The 16,099-nt window shown below is 43.2% G+C and overlaps 1 protein-coding gene across 2 annotated transcripts in view; it reads right to left on the reverse strand.

The window, feature by feature from the left end:
* Positions 1-16,099, reverse strand: part of MYZAP (myocardial zonula adherens protein) — a 153,897-nt gene that overhangs the window by 9,217 nt on the left and 128,581 nt on the right. For both annotated transcript variants that reach the window (XM_073586978.1, XM_073586979.1), the window contains exons 12-13: positions 7,754-7,837; positions 322-422 (exon numbers count right to left, since the gene is read on the reverse strand). In XM_073586978.1, coding sequence (XP_073443079.1) covers positions 322-422; positions 7,754-7,837 — 185 coding nt within the window. The remainder of the gene's footprint in view (positions 1-321; positions 423-7,753; positions 7,838-16,099) is intronic.

A 16,099-nucleotide genomic window follows, 5' to 3' on the forward strand; every position in this document is an offset into this window, starting at 1 on the left:
TAACTAATTATCCATTTACACTTCCTCTGTTATATTGGCCACTGGACCATTTCATATGATGACACTTTTCTTCTGTGTATTTTTCAGCTTGTGCTGTATACACTGTGTGCAGCGTCAGCCATCATCTCATTATCTTCAAGGCAGAATTACAGTGAAAGAATGAGATCAGCGAGATCGCATCATTGCCAACAGATGATGGAGACAGCGTAGCTCCTCCCTGTCACTGCACAGTAACCTCTGCACATGTAACAGAGCATGCTCACATTATTCACAGACCTTGTTATTCTAAAGATTTCCTATCTCCACGTGCCTGTTACTTACATTTGTGGAGGTTCACATGAAGTTGAAGCATCTTTGGTTTCTGGGGCTTCTTTTGGTTGGTTTGCCATCAAGTATTCCATTTTGTCTTGTAATTCATTATTCTAAAATAGAATACAAATAATTTAGGATGATGCTGTAGTATTTTAATGATTTACACCACATAAAAATCTAAGACATTCTATGCTTTGCAGCACTAAAATGATCTTAAACTTCATTGCACAATTCAGTAATAGCGATACAGATTGCAGAAGACATAGCTTTTGAAACATAATACAAGTACTAAAAATTCCACACTTTATTGAAGTGCACTAAAATAGTGATAACAGAAAAATATACACCGATCAGGATGTGGCAACTGCGCGTTTCTAGTGCGTATAGCATCCTTTTACTCATGGTCCCATAATTAAAGGTGCTATATACACCAGAAACACGCAGGTACTACATGCTGATTGGTGCATTTTTTCTGAACTTATGCTAACGTGCTTTAATAAACATTAGACCTCATCTTCACCCGCCTCTGTTCCCTATCTAATCTCACAACCTCTCCCCTCCCCCTATCTGACCACCACCTACTCACTTTCTCATTCCTGTACTCCTCGCCGCCCCCCATGTCCAGCTACTAGCACATCGTCACAGAAACCTTGCACACCTAGACATTCACAGACGCTCAGAATCTCTTCTACCTCTGTCCTCCATATCTTCAGTCCACGACATGGACAGCGCCACTGCTTTCTATAAAGCCACCCTCACATCAACCATAGACTCAGTCGCCCCTCTCACGCATGGCAAAGTGTGACAAAACAATAGGCAACCCAGGCACAACAATCTCACCAAAAAACTTCGACAATCATCCAGGGTCGCGGAGCGGCGTTGGAAGAAAACACACCTGCCAGATGACTTCACTGCTTTCAAACAAGCTACACTTGCCTTCAAATTAGCCTTCACCTCTGCTAAACATACCTACTTCACAAACTTTGTATCTTCATTATCCTACAACTGTCCAGCACATTGAACTCTCTCCTCCGCCTACCACTGCCACCTCCAACTCCTCTCATCTCTGCCGAGGACTTTGCCAACTACTTCAAAAATAAGATAGGCCAACAAGGAAAACCTTTACTGCTCCACCACCCCAACCACTCCATATACCAGACCTCTGCCCTTCCCTAGTAACCTCCCTCTACAACATCACTGAAGGAGAGCTTACTCATCTCCTTTCCAAATCACACCTCACCACCTGTGCACTTGACCTCATCCCTTCCCACCTCCCCCCCAACCTCACTAACACGCTCATTCCAGCCCTAACCCATCTCTTCAACCTTTCACTATCTTCTTGCACCTTCCCCTCTGCCTTCACACATGCCACCATCACACCCATCCTCAAAAAAAACAAACCTTGACCCAACTGATATGCCCAGCTATCACCCCACATCACTGCTCCCATTTGCTTTCAAACTCCCTGATCAGCATGTCCATGCTCAACTTTCCTCCCACCTCTCATCTAACTTTCTCCTTGACAACCTCCAATCTGGCTTCCGCCCCCACCACTCGACCGAAACTGCCCTGACCAATATTACTAATGACTTACTCACAGCCAAAGCTAACAGACAGTTCTCCATCCTCCTCCTTCTCAACCTGTCCTCTGCCTTCAACACAGTCGACCACTGCATACTGCTACAGATTCTTTCTTCCCTTGTCATCAAAGACCTTGCCCTGTCCTGGATCGCCTCTTACCTTTCCGACTGCACATTTAGCATTTCCCACTCCCACACTACCTACTCATCCCACCCTCTCTCTGTTGGATTCCCTCAAGGCTCTGTCCTGGGGCCCCTACTTTTTTCCATCTATACCCTTGGCCTAGGATAACTCATAAAGTCCCATGGCTTCTAGTACCACCTGTATGCGAATGACACTCAGATCTACCTGTCTGGCCCAGATGTCACCTCTCTGCTGTCCAGAATCCCGGAGTGTCTATCAGCCATATCCTCCTTCTTCACCTCTCGCTTCCTAAAACTCAGTGTAGACAAAACCGAACTCATCATCTTTCCTCCTCACGTATCTTCCTTATCCGATCTATTATGGTAAACGGCATCACGCTCTCTCCCGCACCTGAAATCCGCTGCCTCAGAGTAACTCTAGACTCTGCCCTGTCTTTCAAACTACACGTCCAAACTCTTGCAACCTCCTGTCGCCTCTAACTCAAAAATATTTCCAAAATCCGTCCCTTCCTCAGACCTCAAGCTACTAAAACTCTTGTGCATGCCCACATCATCTCCTGCCTTCATTACTGCAACTCCCTCTGTGGCCTCCCCGCCAACTCTTGCACCACTCCAGTCTATCCTCAACTCCGCTGGCCGACTAATCCACCTCTCTCCTTGCTACTCCCCTGTTTCTCCCCTCTGCAAATCCCTCCACTGGCTCCAAATTCCCCAACGAACCCAGTTCAAACTACTAACACTGACCTACAAAGCCATCCACAACCTGTCCCCTCCCTATATCTCTGAACTAATCTCTCAATATCTTCCCTCACGTAATTTTCAATCCTCATAAGACTGCCTACTCTCCTCCATACTTATTTGTTCCTCACACAACTGCGTCCAAGATTTCTCAAGAATATCCCCCATCATTTGGAATTCCACATCTCAACACATCCGATTCCACCACCCTCGGATCCTTCAGACGGAACCTGAAAACCCATCCATTCAGGGAAGCTTACAGACTGCAATAACCATTCTGCCGCCTCACCACCACCCGAGCTGCCGCTTCACCACCACAAGAGCTGTTGCACCCCCGACCTTCTGTCTCTTCCCTTTTATCCTTTAGAATGTAAGTCTGCAAGGACAGGGTCCTCTCCCTCTGTACCAGTCTGTCATTGTAAATTTATTTACTGTAAATGATATCTAAAACTTTGTATGTAACCCCTTCACGTGTACAGCACTATGGAATTAATGGCGCTATATAAATAAATAATAAATAATAATAATAATAATAAAGTCTGGAATTTTTTACTCAGTCTTGAGCTGCATTTCCTCTGTATCCTTAACCATTTGATGACCATGGCAGTGGCAATGTTTTCAGCTCTGGAGGATGTCATGCTTCATTGGTTAGCTGGATTTTTCCTTTTTTTTAACCACAGTAAGGGGGTTTGGAAAAAACCCTTTAATGTGTCTGGACTTGGTCCTTAAATAAGCAATCCCATCCAATTTTTTCTAGAAATATATTGCAATCATCATATTATATAGCACTGCATTGACAATTACTCATTTTACCTTTGTACCCAGATAATTCTTCTGTTTTCCATTAGGTTGATGATAATAATTTGATTAAAAACTGACTAGCTGAATCCGTCTAAGCTCTATGTAGAAGCGACGTTAATTTTCCCTGTATGACTCATAAGTCACTGCAAAAGTCCCTGGCAGGATGGGGAGGAGGGAGCAGCTGCGTCAGGAGGTGAAGAGAGGAATGATAAATGCAGGAAAAGATACTTCCTGTTCCTACATAGAGCTTAGAAGGATTCAGCTATTCAGTTTTTAATCATGTGATGTCATAGACCTAATGGAAATGAGAAAAATTTACTGTGTAGAAGGGAAACAAGCATTTGTAAGTACACAGAGGTATACAGGGTGGGCAATATATATAATAATAATAATAATTTTTATTTATATAGCGCCAACCTATTCCGCAGCACTTTACAATTAAGCGGGGACATGTACAGACAATAAATTCAATACAAGTTAAGACAATTCAAACAGTGACATTAGGAGTGAGGTCCCTGCTCGCAAGCTTACAATCTACAAGGAAATGGGGGGACACAGTAGGTGAGAAGTGCTTGTTAATTCAGGTCTGGCAATTATAATAAATAGGGATTTTCATATAAAGCTGCATGATCCGGTCATCAGCCCGTGTGTTTAAGTGCAATAGACAAGTATCAAGTGCAGTTATCGTGTGCATGGAGGGTGTGGAGACAGATGAATAGTAGGGTGCAGATTCAGAATAATATTTGGAAGGAGGGAACAGGGCAAAGTTAGTTTGCTGAGTAGTTGATGTGGTAGGCTTGTTTGAAGAGATGGGTTTTCAAAGCGCGCTTGAATAGGTCAGGGCTAGGTATCAGTCTGATCGTTTGGGGAAGTGCATTCCAGAGAGCTGGAGCAGCACGAGAGAAGTCTTGGAGACGGAGGTGTGAGGTTCGGATTATGGGGGATGTTAGTCTTAGGTCATTTGTAGAATGGAGGGCACGTGTAGGGCGATAGACCGAGATGAGAGAGGAGATATAAGGCGGTGCAGAACAGTGGAGAGCTTTGCGGGTGAGAGAGATGAGTTTATACTGGACCCTGTAGCGAATAGGTAGCCAGTGTAATGACTGGCACAAGATGGAGGTATGGGTGAAGCGGCTGGACAGAAATATGACCCTGGCTGCCGCGTTCAAGATGGATTGGAGAGGAGAAAGTTTGGTAAGAGGGAGACCGATCAGAAGAGAGTTGCAGTAGTCCAGACGAGAATGAATAAGAGCGACAGTAAGAGTCTTAGCAGTTTCAAAGGTGAGAAAAGGTCGGATTCTGGAGATGTTTTTAAGATGCAGGTGACAAGAGCGACTGAGTGATCGGATGTAGGGAGTAAAGGAAAGTTCAATGTCGAATATGACCCCAAGACAGCGGGCATGCTGCTTGGGAGTTATGGTTGAACCCTCCAGGGTTATTTCGATGTTAGGTAGAGTGAGGTTAGTAGAGGGGAGAAACACAAGAAGTTCAGTTTTGGAGAGATTTAGTTTCAGATAGAGGGAGGACATGATGCTAGAGACAGCAGACAGACAATCCTTGGTATTTTGAATTAGGGTAGGGGTGATGTGAGGGGAAGAAGTGTATAATTGGGTGTCATCAGCATAGAGATGATACTGGAACCCAAATCTGCTGATTGTTTGTCCAATAGGGGCAGTGTATAAAGAGAGGAGGGGGCCTAGGACTGAGCCCTGCGGTACCCCGATAGTAAGGGGACAAGGAGAGGAAGAGGAGCCGGAAAAAGATACAGTGAAGGAGCGGTCAGAGAGGTAGGAGGAGAACCAGGAGAGGGCTGTGTCCTTGAGGCCTATAGAGCGGAGCATAGTGAGGAGGAGCTGGTGATCCACAGTGTCAAATGCGGCAGAGAGATCCAGGAGAATCAGCAGGGAGCAATGACCTTTCGATTTAGCTGTTATTAGATCATTAGAGACTTTAGTGAGGGCAGTTTCAGTAGAGTGTAAAGAGCGGAAACCAGATTGTAAGGGGTCGAGAAGAGAGTTATCCGAGAGATAGCGGATTAGACGGGAGTGGACCAAGCGTTCCAGGAGTTTAGAGATGAAGGAAAGGTTAGAGACAGGTCTGTAGTTAGCAGTGCAGTTCTGGTCCAGGGATGGCTTTTTAAGTAAAGGGGTTATGATGGCATGTTTAAATGAGGAGGGAAATATACCTGAAGAAAGAGAGAGGTTAAATATTTTAGTCAGGTGAGTGGTGACCACTGGTGAGAGAGACTGCAGGAGCTGTGAAGGAATGGGGTCACTGTTGCAGGTTGTAGGCCGAGCAGAAGCGAGGAGCTTGGAAACTTCTTCTTCTGAAACAGGCTCAAAAATGTCTAGTGAGCTTGAGGTGCGGCAGGGAAGGGGATCCAGGCACTGAGGAGATTGGGCTGAGATATCCTGATGGATGTGGTTGATTTTTTCTAGGAAATAAGTGGCCAGATCCTCACCACTGAGGTTGGTGATGGGGGCCTGTACTTTAGGTTTCAGGAGGGAATTTAAGGTTTCAAAAAGTCGTCTTGGGTTGTTGGATTGTGAGGTGATGAGGGTGGTGAAGTAGGATTGTTTGGCCAGATGAAGGGCAGAGTTATAGGTTTTGAGCATGAACCTATAGTGGGTGAAGTCTTCTGCTAAGAGAGATTTTCTCCACTGCCGCTCTGCACACCTTGAGCAGCGCTGAAGAAAGCGTGTTTGCGTTGTGTGCCAGGGCTGCCGTTGTCTGTGTCGGGTCTTTCTGCGTATAGAAGGTGCTGCTTCATCTAGGGCATTCTTCAGTGTATTATTGAAGTGTGACAATGCTATGTCTGGACAGGAGAGGGAGGAGATGGGGGCTAAAGATGTGTGGAGATTGTCCATAAGCTGTTGGGTATTAATGGTACGTGTATTCCGATAAGTGTGGTAAGTGGGGGTGTCCTGGGTGAGGAGACAATTCTTGACTGAGAAGGAAAGAAGGTTGTGGTCCAAGAGCGGGAGAGGTGAGTTAGTAAAGTCGTGCAGTGAGCCGGGACGGGAGAAAACCAGGTCCAGAGTATTCCCGTCCTCATGTGTAGGAGAATTAGTAAACTGTGATATATATGGATACACCTAAATAAAATGGGAATGATTGGTGATATCAACTTCCTGTTTGTGGCACATTAGTATATGGGAGGGGGAAAACTTTTCAAGATGGGTGGTGACCATGGTGGCCATTTTGAATTTGGCCATTTTGGATCCAACTTTATTTTTTCTAATGGGAAGAGGGTCATGTAACACATCAAACTGAATGAGAATTTCACAAGAAAAACAATGGTGTGCTTGGTTTTAACGTAACTTTATTCTTTCATGAGTTATTTACAAGTTTCTCTTTGTTTACAGCCATTGACAAGTCGCAGAAGTTATGAAGCAGGGCCCAGCGCTGCCCACAGCAGGGAGCACGCTGAACCCTAGCAGCAAAGCAAAAAAAAGACACAAACAGATTTAATGCAAAGGATTAGCAAAAGAATCACTTAGCTGAACATGCAGATCAGGCAGGGGACAAAAGAGCTCCATATGCACACAGAGGAAAAAATCACCAGCAACCTTCAAGAGCAGTCAGCTCCATTATATGCTCCCAGCCAGCAATCCCAGATTCCCAATTATCATCGTCAGGTGGATAACCTCCATCCACCTGGCCAGCTCCACTACTCTGAGCAGATGGAGCTTCGGCTCAGAAATCCGAGCAAGGGAGTTCACAACACCCTACTCAAGAAAACTGTCACCATTCCCATTTTATTTAGGCGTATCCATTAAATGGCCCACCCAAAAAAGTTTGCCTCATCACTGAACATAATGTTCTGTGTAAACTTAGGGTCCTGTTCTAATTTTTGTTTTGCCCATTCAGCAAATTCAGAGCACCGATCTGGCATCAGTGGAACTCCCTTCAGCGGATATTAGCTACTCACAAATTGCACCCTTACAAAATCCAGCTGCTGCAGCATCTCAAAAAGGATGATCCAGATGGGCGTGCTGAATTTGCAGAATGGACAAAACAAAAATTGGAACAAGACATGGCCCACCCTGTATAATATGATGACTGCAATATAGTAATATAAAAACTTTGATGGTTTTGGTGGGAGGAGGAATGCTTCTTTAAGGTTAAATATTCTACTAGTATGTGTTTATGTCATGATACAATTAACAGCTTCTTACCTCTCCTTCCAAGATCGCTATTCTTTCTAGAAGCTGCTGAATAAGTAAATCCTTGTAGTGGACCTTTTTCCTTAATAGCTCAATCTAAAATATAACAAGAAAAAAAATGAATTCTGATAACATCTGGTAGTTATTAATAACTCTTTTTCATTGTTGGAGAATACATTGAAACCTGATATCAATACCTAACTCACAGTGAGACGAAGGACTACAAAATCTACCTTTATTAAAAAGTAACCAACTATACAGTGAAAACTCTTCTTAATTAAAATAATGTGCGTAACGTGTCCTTTAAAAAAAAAAACATTTATCTAATTATAACTGCGATAAATTCATTTTACATTTATACATAACATGGCAATAATTTCTGTGAGTCAGTGCTCTACTTCCATACACACTGTGGCATGTTCCAGCACATGCCATACTGAGGGCCCCAAACTCTGCCCTACAGAATGTTCAGTTCAATAGTAGGCAGGGACTCTGCCACCAAACAGGAGCAAGTTCTGACCTGTTGAACATGTAATCAAGTGTCTGAAGCCAATTGTCTTGTTTTTCCTTGATATCTTTTTGTTGAAAATATAAAGTGTGTAAAAACAAAAAAAATACAAACCATGGATCAATGTAAACAGTGGTCATAAATACAAAGATATGCCAATAAATATTGAAATTAGGAAAAATCAAATACTTCTCAGCACATTAAATGTCAATGTTGCAGTCTATAAAAAAAGGGAATGGTGTGTTCATGTGTTTGCTTCAAAAGTTTGAGGATATGCTCAACAGAAAACAAACAAACAGAAAAAAAAGCAATAGGAAGAAAAGACAATGAAAAGAGTAGTGGTAATAAGAGGTTCAGAGAAGGAGAGGAAGGAGGCATCCAGAAAACAATTAGCGAATTAGCGTACACCTTGTCATTATAATAAGTCCAAGAATCAACCATGCCATCTTTCTAAACCAGGACCACAACAAAAGTCCAACAGGAAGCCCAAGTGTTATAAAACTTACCAAAAAAGACCAAGGTCATCTGCTACTATTTCCTCCATCAAAATCAGAAAATTAATCTTTCATCGATGGTGGGAGCTGAAAGCTAAATGTCTTTTGACAGTTGTGTTACACCTATTTCATTCTCTCACAATGCCCTTTCTGAATGTTAAATTAAAATGTGCCCTCAAAAAGTCTCACCTGCTTTATAAACATGATTTCATTTTTTAGAACCCACTCATACCCCTTCTCTATTTTTTATTTTCTCTCAGTAATAACTTTGCTTGTCATTCTGCAATAGGTGAGTCTTATTGCCTTGTCACAAAATGTCTTTTGAGATTGATGGTTGACATACTAGAACATGAATTTTGCTGTGCATTCCACCTAAGAGTTTGTGCAGTTTCAGTCAACATCTTGTTTGGGAAATAGATCTAACATTTATGTCGTTCCAATATAAGGAAGATTGAGAATTGTGATGTGACTAGTGTTGAGCATTCCGATACTGCAAATATCGGGTATCGGCCGATATTCGCGGTATCGGAGTTCCGATACTGAGTTCCGATATTTTTACAATATCGAATACCGGAATCGGAAGTTCCTATAATGCAATGAGCCAGTTGAGGATCCTAAGAAGTGTGGGCACATCCTGTTAGGCATGCTGAAATGATGTCATCATGATGCGTTATAATGGAGTGTGGGTGGTGCATGGGTGGAGACTGCGTGTCTGTGTGCGGGCGGGGTCTGTGCGTGACCGTGGGGGGTCTGTGCGAGCCTGCTGGGGGTCTGTGCGGGCCTGCCGGGTGTCTGTGCGGGCCTGCCGGGGGTCTGTGCGGGCCTGCCGGGGGTCTGTCGGGGGTTGTGTGGGTATACAGGCATCGTCCGATGGGACTTCAAGTCCCATCGGGCTATGCCTGCTACAATGACAGTGATTGACACATTAGCCAAAGATGGGTCAGTAGTAGTCCCATCATCCGGCTAATGTGTTGAATGTAAAAGAAAAAAAACACAAACATGCATACTGCACAATACATACATACAACATACATACAACATACTACATGCAACATACATACTACATACAATACATTCATACATTCATACAATACATACATATAGACATACAGTACATACAGTGGGGCAAAAAAGTATTTAGTCAGTCAGCAATAGTGCAAGTTCCACCACTTAAAAAGATGAGAGGCGTCTGTAATTTACATCATAGGTAGACCTCAACTATGGGAGACAAACTGAGAAAAAAAAAATCCAGAAAATCACATTGTCTGTTTTTTTTTCCTTTTATTTGCATATTATGGTGGAAAATAAGTATTTGGTCAGAAACAAGCAATCAAGATTTCTGGCTCTCACAGACCTGTAACTTCTTCTTTAAGAGTCTCCTCTTTCCTCCACTCATTACCTGTAGTAATGGCACCTGTTTAAACTTGTTATCAGTATAAAAAGACACCTGTGCACACCCTCAAACAGTCTGACTCCAAACTCCACTATGGTGAAGACCAAAGAGCTGTCAAAGGACACCAGAAACAAAATTGTAGCCCTGCACCAGGCTGGGAAGACTGAATCTGCAATAGCCAACCAGCTTGGAGTGAAGAAATCAACTGTGGGAGCAATAATTAGAAAATGGAAGACATACAAGACCACTGATAATCTCCCTCGATCTGGTGCTCCACGCAAAATCCCACCCCGTGGGGTCAGAATGATCACAAGAACGGTGAGCAAAAATCCCAGAACCACGCGGGGGGACCTAGTGAATGAACTGCAGAGAGCTGGGACCAATGTAACAAGGCCTACCATAAGTAACACACTACGCCACCATGGACTCAGATCCTGCAGTGCCAGACGTGTCCCACTGCTTAAGCCTGTACATGTCCGGGCCCATCTGAAGTTTGCTAGAGAGCATTTGGATGATCCAGAGGAGTTTTGGGAGAATGTCCTATGGTCTGATGAAACCAAACTGGAACTGTTTGGTAGAAACACAACTTGTCGTGTTTGGAGGAAAAAGAATACTGAGTTGCATCCATCAAACACCATACCTACTGTAAAGCATGGTGGTGGAAACATCATGCTTTGGGGCTGTTTCTCTGCAAAGGGGCCAGGACGACTGATCCGGGTACATGAAAGAATGAATGGGGCCATGTATCGTGAGATTTTGAGTGCAAACCTCCTTCCATCAGCAAGGGCATTGATGATGAAACGTGGCTGGGTCTTTCAACATGACAATGATCCAAAGCACACCGCCAGGGCAACGAAGGAGTGGCTTCGTAAGAAGCATTTCAAGGTCCTGGAGTGGCCTAGCCAGTCTCCAGATCTCAACCCTATAGAAAACCTTTGGAGGGAGTTGAAAGTCCGTGTTGCCAAGCGAAAAGCCAAAAACATCACTGCTCTAGAGGAGATCTGCATGGAGGAATGGGCCAACATACCAACAACAGTGTGTGGCAACCTTGTGAAGACTTACAGAAAACGTTTGACCTCTGTCATTGCCAACAAAGGATATATCACAAAGTATTGAGATGAAATTTTGTTTCTGACCAAATACTTATTTTCCACCATAATATGCAAATAAAAGGGAAAAAAACAGACAATGTGATTTTCTGGATTTTTTTTTCTCAGTTTGTCTCCCATAGTTGAGGTCTACCTATGATGTAAATTACAGACGCCTATCATCTTTTTAAGTGGTGGAACTTGCACTATTGCTGACTGACTAAATACTTTTTTGCCCCACTGTATAACATAGAGTACATACTCACCATCACTTGTCACTTTGATCCCCGAAGCCAGTGTCATCTGTAAAAAATAGTAAAATAACAAACAAGCAATATACTCCCTGATCCGCAGAAATCCACGAGCATCCCACGACGATCTCCCCTATAGAACAGTGACATTTATAGGACCTTCAGTGACACACTGACAGGAGACAATGGCTCCTGCAGTGCATCACAGAGAGGTTACTATAGTTCACTGGTCTCACTTTATGGCAAAAGCTGCATGGGAACTTTCTCACACAGCAATGCCAAAAGTGAGACTAGGGACTGTTTTTTTACAGTGGCGGAGGAATACAGTGCGTAGAGATACCTTCCTCCTGTCATTGTATTCCTGGAGCCCCTAGAGACCGGTCGCATCAGCTGATGCTGCTGTTCTCCACGGGAGATTGTCATGGGACACTCGTGGATGTCTGCGGATCAGGGAGTATATTGCTTGTTTGTTATTTTAATATTTTTTACAGATGACACTGGCTTCGGGGATCAAAGTGACAAGTGATGGTGAGTATGTACTCTATGTTATATGTACTGTATGTCTATATGTATGTATTGTATGAATGTATTGTATGTAGTATGTATGTATGCATGTAGTATGTAGTATGTATGTTGTATGTAGTATGTATGTATGTAGTATGTATGTTTGTGTTTTTTTTTTTTACATTAAACACATTAGCCGGATGATGGGACTACTACTGTCCCATCATTGGTTAATATGTCAATCACTGTCATTATAGCAGGCATAGCCCGATGGGACTTGTAGTCCCATCGGAAGATTCCTGCACACAGACACAAAGACCCCCGAGAGGCCCACACAGACCCCCCCGGCAGGCCCGCATAGACCCCTGGCAGCCCGCACAGACCCCAGGCAGGCCCGTACAGACCCCCGGCAGGCCCGTACAGACCCCCGGCAGGCCCGCACAGACCCCCTGCAGCCCGCACAGACCCCCGGCAGGCCCGCACAGACCCACGGCAGCCCGTACAGACCCCCGGCAGGCCCGCACAGACCCCCGGCAGGCCCTCACAGACCCCCGGCAGGCACGCACAGACCCCTGAGAGGCCTGTACAGACCCCGCCCGCACACACAGACACGCACAGTCTCCACCCACGCACCGCCCACACTCTTCCCCCCTCCCAAACTGGATGTGCAAGGAAAGAAAGGGTTTATTTTCATTCCGATATTTGTGTCCCATTGACTTGCGCTGGTTTCCGGTATCGGAATCAGCGATACCCGATATTTTTGGGGTATCGGTCCGATCCAATTCGATCCGATATTTCCCGATATCGGAAGGTATCGCTCAACACTAGATGTGACACTAAATCACAGTTTAAAACAAAATTGTTGAACGATCAGCAGCCCAAAGAGAGAAAGACTAATGGTCGGTTATGTGTTCTCTCAAGGTCTTTTGCCAATATTTAGTTTGTTTGAATCTCCTAGGTATGAACTAAACAATGTGAACTAGATGGGGATCTATGCATGTCTAGAGATTGCTCTTCTTTGTGCTTTGTGTTACTGTTGATCATCCTTATTCCTAGCTGTTCACTAAGTAGGATAAGTTAATGTTTTTCCAGTAAGTTAAGCTTTTCTTAAAGCTTAATCAGTGTAGTTTAAGGACACAAATGGTCAGCACTGTCAGAACTGCTCATTGAAATCATTTAATAAAAAGCAGCTACAAATTTCTAACCTATCTACAGCACTAATGCAATGTAAGAAACAAACAGTTCCCCACACCTGCAATGAATTCATCCTAGGTTCTCTGCCGGATTATTTTCTTTCCGTGGTTAAGATTCAAATTGCAGACAAGTTGGCACTCGTCTTCCTTGAAAAAACACTCTTTATTTATTAATACGCCTGCTTAAATACCATTCATCCCGAAGCTTCTTTGCCCCTTCCAGACCAGGCCAAATTTTACAATTCTGACCGGTATCACTTTATGTGGCAATAACTCTGGAACACTTCAACAAATCCCAGTGATTCTCAGTTTGTTTTTTTCATGACACTCTTGTACTTTATGTTAGTGGTAAATTTAGTTTTACATTTTTTGCATTTGTGAAAGGAAATATATGCATTTTGGCAAAAATTTGGAAATTTTCACAATTTTCAAATTTTAATTTTTTTTTCCTTGAACCAGTTAGTCATGCTGTACAAAATAATTTATAAATAACATTTCACATATGCCTACTTAACATCACTATCATTTATAAAACTTTTTTTTAAGTTAGGAAGTTTATCAGCAATTTCTCATTTTTCCAACAAAATTTACCAAACCATTTTTTTTAGGGACCACATCACATTTGAAGTGTCTTTCGTAGACCTATATGATGGAACATACCCAAATGTGACACCATTTTAAAAACTATACCCCTCAAAGTGCGTAAAATCACATTCAAAAAGTTTATTAACCCTTCAGATGCTTCACGTGAATTAAAGGAATGTGGAAAGAAAAAAATGAACATTTTAATTTTTCCCACAAAAATGTTCATTTAGCCCCAAATTTTGTATTTTTTACAAGGTAACAGGAGAAAATGAACTACACAATTTGTTTTGCAATTTCTCCTGAGTATACCAATACCCCAGTTTGGGTGAAAACTACTGTTTGGGCACACACCAGGTCTCAGAAAGGAAGGAATGCCATTTGTTTTTTGAGTCTAAAATTGGCTGGAATAGATAGCAGACTCCATGTCGCGTTTACAGAGCCCCCTGCTGTGCCAAAACAGTGGAAACTCATGGACCTACGGGCCCCGTCACACAGGGGCTGAGTCACAAGTTTTGTGATGTAACAGCGATCTCACCAGTGAGATCGCTGTGTGTGACAGCGATCAGCGACCGGCCCCAATGCTGGTATCGCTGATCACTGTTGGAAAGCCCTGGACACTTTTTTGGTCGCTGGTCTCCCGCTGGCCAGCACGCATCGCTGCATGTAACAGGCGGGAGACCAGCGATCAGCTGGTAACTAAGATAAACGCATGGTTTCTAAGCACGGCGCTGTGCTTAGAAACCCTCTGTGTACCTTAGTTACCAGCACGCTGATTCAGGGAGCTGGTAACTAAGGTACACATCGGGTTTCTAAGTGACGCACGTCCCTTAGAAACCCGATGTGTTCTTTAGTTACCAGCTCCCTGCATCAGAGCGCTGGTAACTAAGTACACAGTGACGCCGCACGCTCGGTGTTGCTGGTCCTGATCGCTGGTGAAGCTGTCTATTTGACAGCTCATCAGCGATCATGTAGTGACTCACCAGCGATCCTGACACGTTGATATCGTTGACGGGATCGCTGGTGAGTCGCTATGTGTGACGGGGCCTTAAGTGGGAACTTGCTTTTTTAGTGGATTGGTTTGAAGCTTTTATTGGGAACATGTTACATAACATTTTGGATCACATTTATCCTGTGCTCTACATTGAGCACTTACATCAGGATTCTCATCTAAATCTCCAAATTATATGATTCAGATGAAATCCTTAAAGGATTCATTTACTATAATGAGGCAGCGGCATTACTTTGGAATCCTTTTTTTCAGAAGTGCACAAAACTGTGATCGACCATGCTTTTATGCAAGCCTAAAAAGATATTAGATCAGCATTTTGCACACAGGTAGGAGACTTTTCAGTTCCTGCTCTGAGCAGAAGCTTACCGGCCACTGTACTTGGCCATCTTTTGACAAGGGGTCAGTATGGTTACCATCGACACAACGCATTTTCAATTGCGTTATGCCAATGGAAGCCAAGACGAAGCTCCCTCTCTCTACTATGCCGATCGATGTCACCGTCACTATTGATTGATCACTATTGGTTCTTCATTGTTTGCAGTTTAAGACATGGTAATATTTATCCCCAAATGGTATCAATAAAAATGTCAGCTTGCACTGCAAAACAAGCCCTCCAAAAACGCAATCAATAGAAAAATAAAAAGTTACGGGTCTCAAAAAATGCCGACCAAAAAAAAAAAAAAAAATTTTTTAAAGATTTAACATTTTTTTCACCACTAAAATAATTTAAAAATTAGACATTTTCTGTATTGCCTTAATTCTACTGACATGGAGAATCATGAAGCCAGATAATTTTTACCACACAATTAATGTTGCAAAATTAAAACACCTAACAATGTCTGAATCACAAGAGGGTTTTTGCAATTTCAAAACAATTGTATTTTTTTCCATTTTTCAGTACATTGTATGTGAACATGAATGGTGTCATTCCAAAAGTACATCTCTGCAAAAAATAACTCCAGACAGATACATTGAAGAAAAAATGTGAAAAGTTATAGAAGAAGGTGAGGCAAAATAAAAACACAAAAATGATGGTTTCCATGCGTCGGGAAGGAGGGAGGTGTAATGAAATATTTTGTGGATATCCCAGACTTTACCAGATTTTGATCAATAATATGCTGTACATCATTTGGTTGAGAGGAGAGAACTGTGCCAACTGGAGACCTCCAACTTCCAATGTCACAGCAGCAAATAAAAAGGCCCATATTCCTCATCATTTTAACCCCTTCCTGACATCCGACGTGCTATCCCATCCACGGTACCCGGGCCCGTATGACCGTGGACGGGATAGTACGTCTACCGCGATCAGCGGCGCCCACGTGGTGAGCGCCGC

The sequence above is a fragment of the Dendrobates tinctorius genome, unplaced genomic scaffold (genome assembly GCF_039654945.1).
Source record: "Dendrobates tinctorius isolate UK_male_01 unplaced genomic scaffold, ASM3965494v1 ptg000097l, whole genome shotgun sequence".
NCBI lineage: Eukaryota > Metazoa > Chordata > Amphibia > Anura > Dendrobatidae > Dendrobates > Dendrobates tinctorius.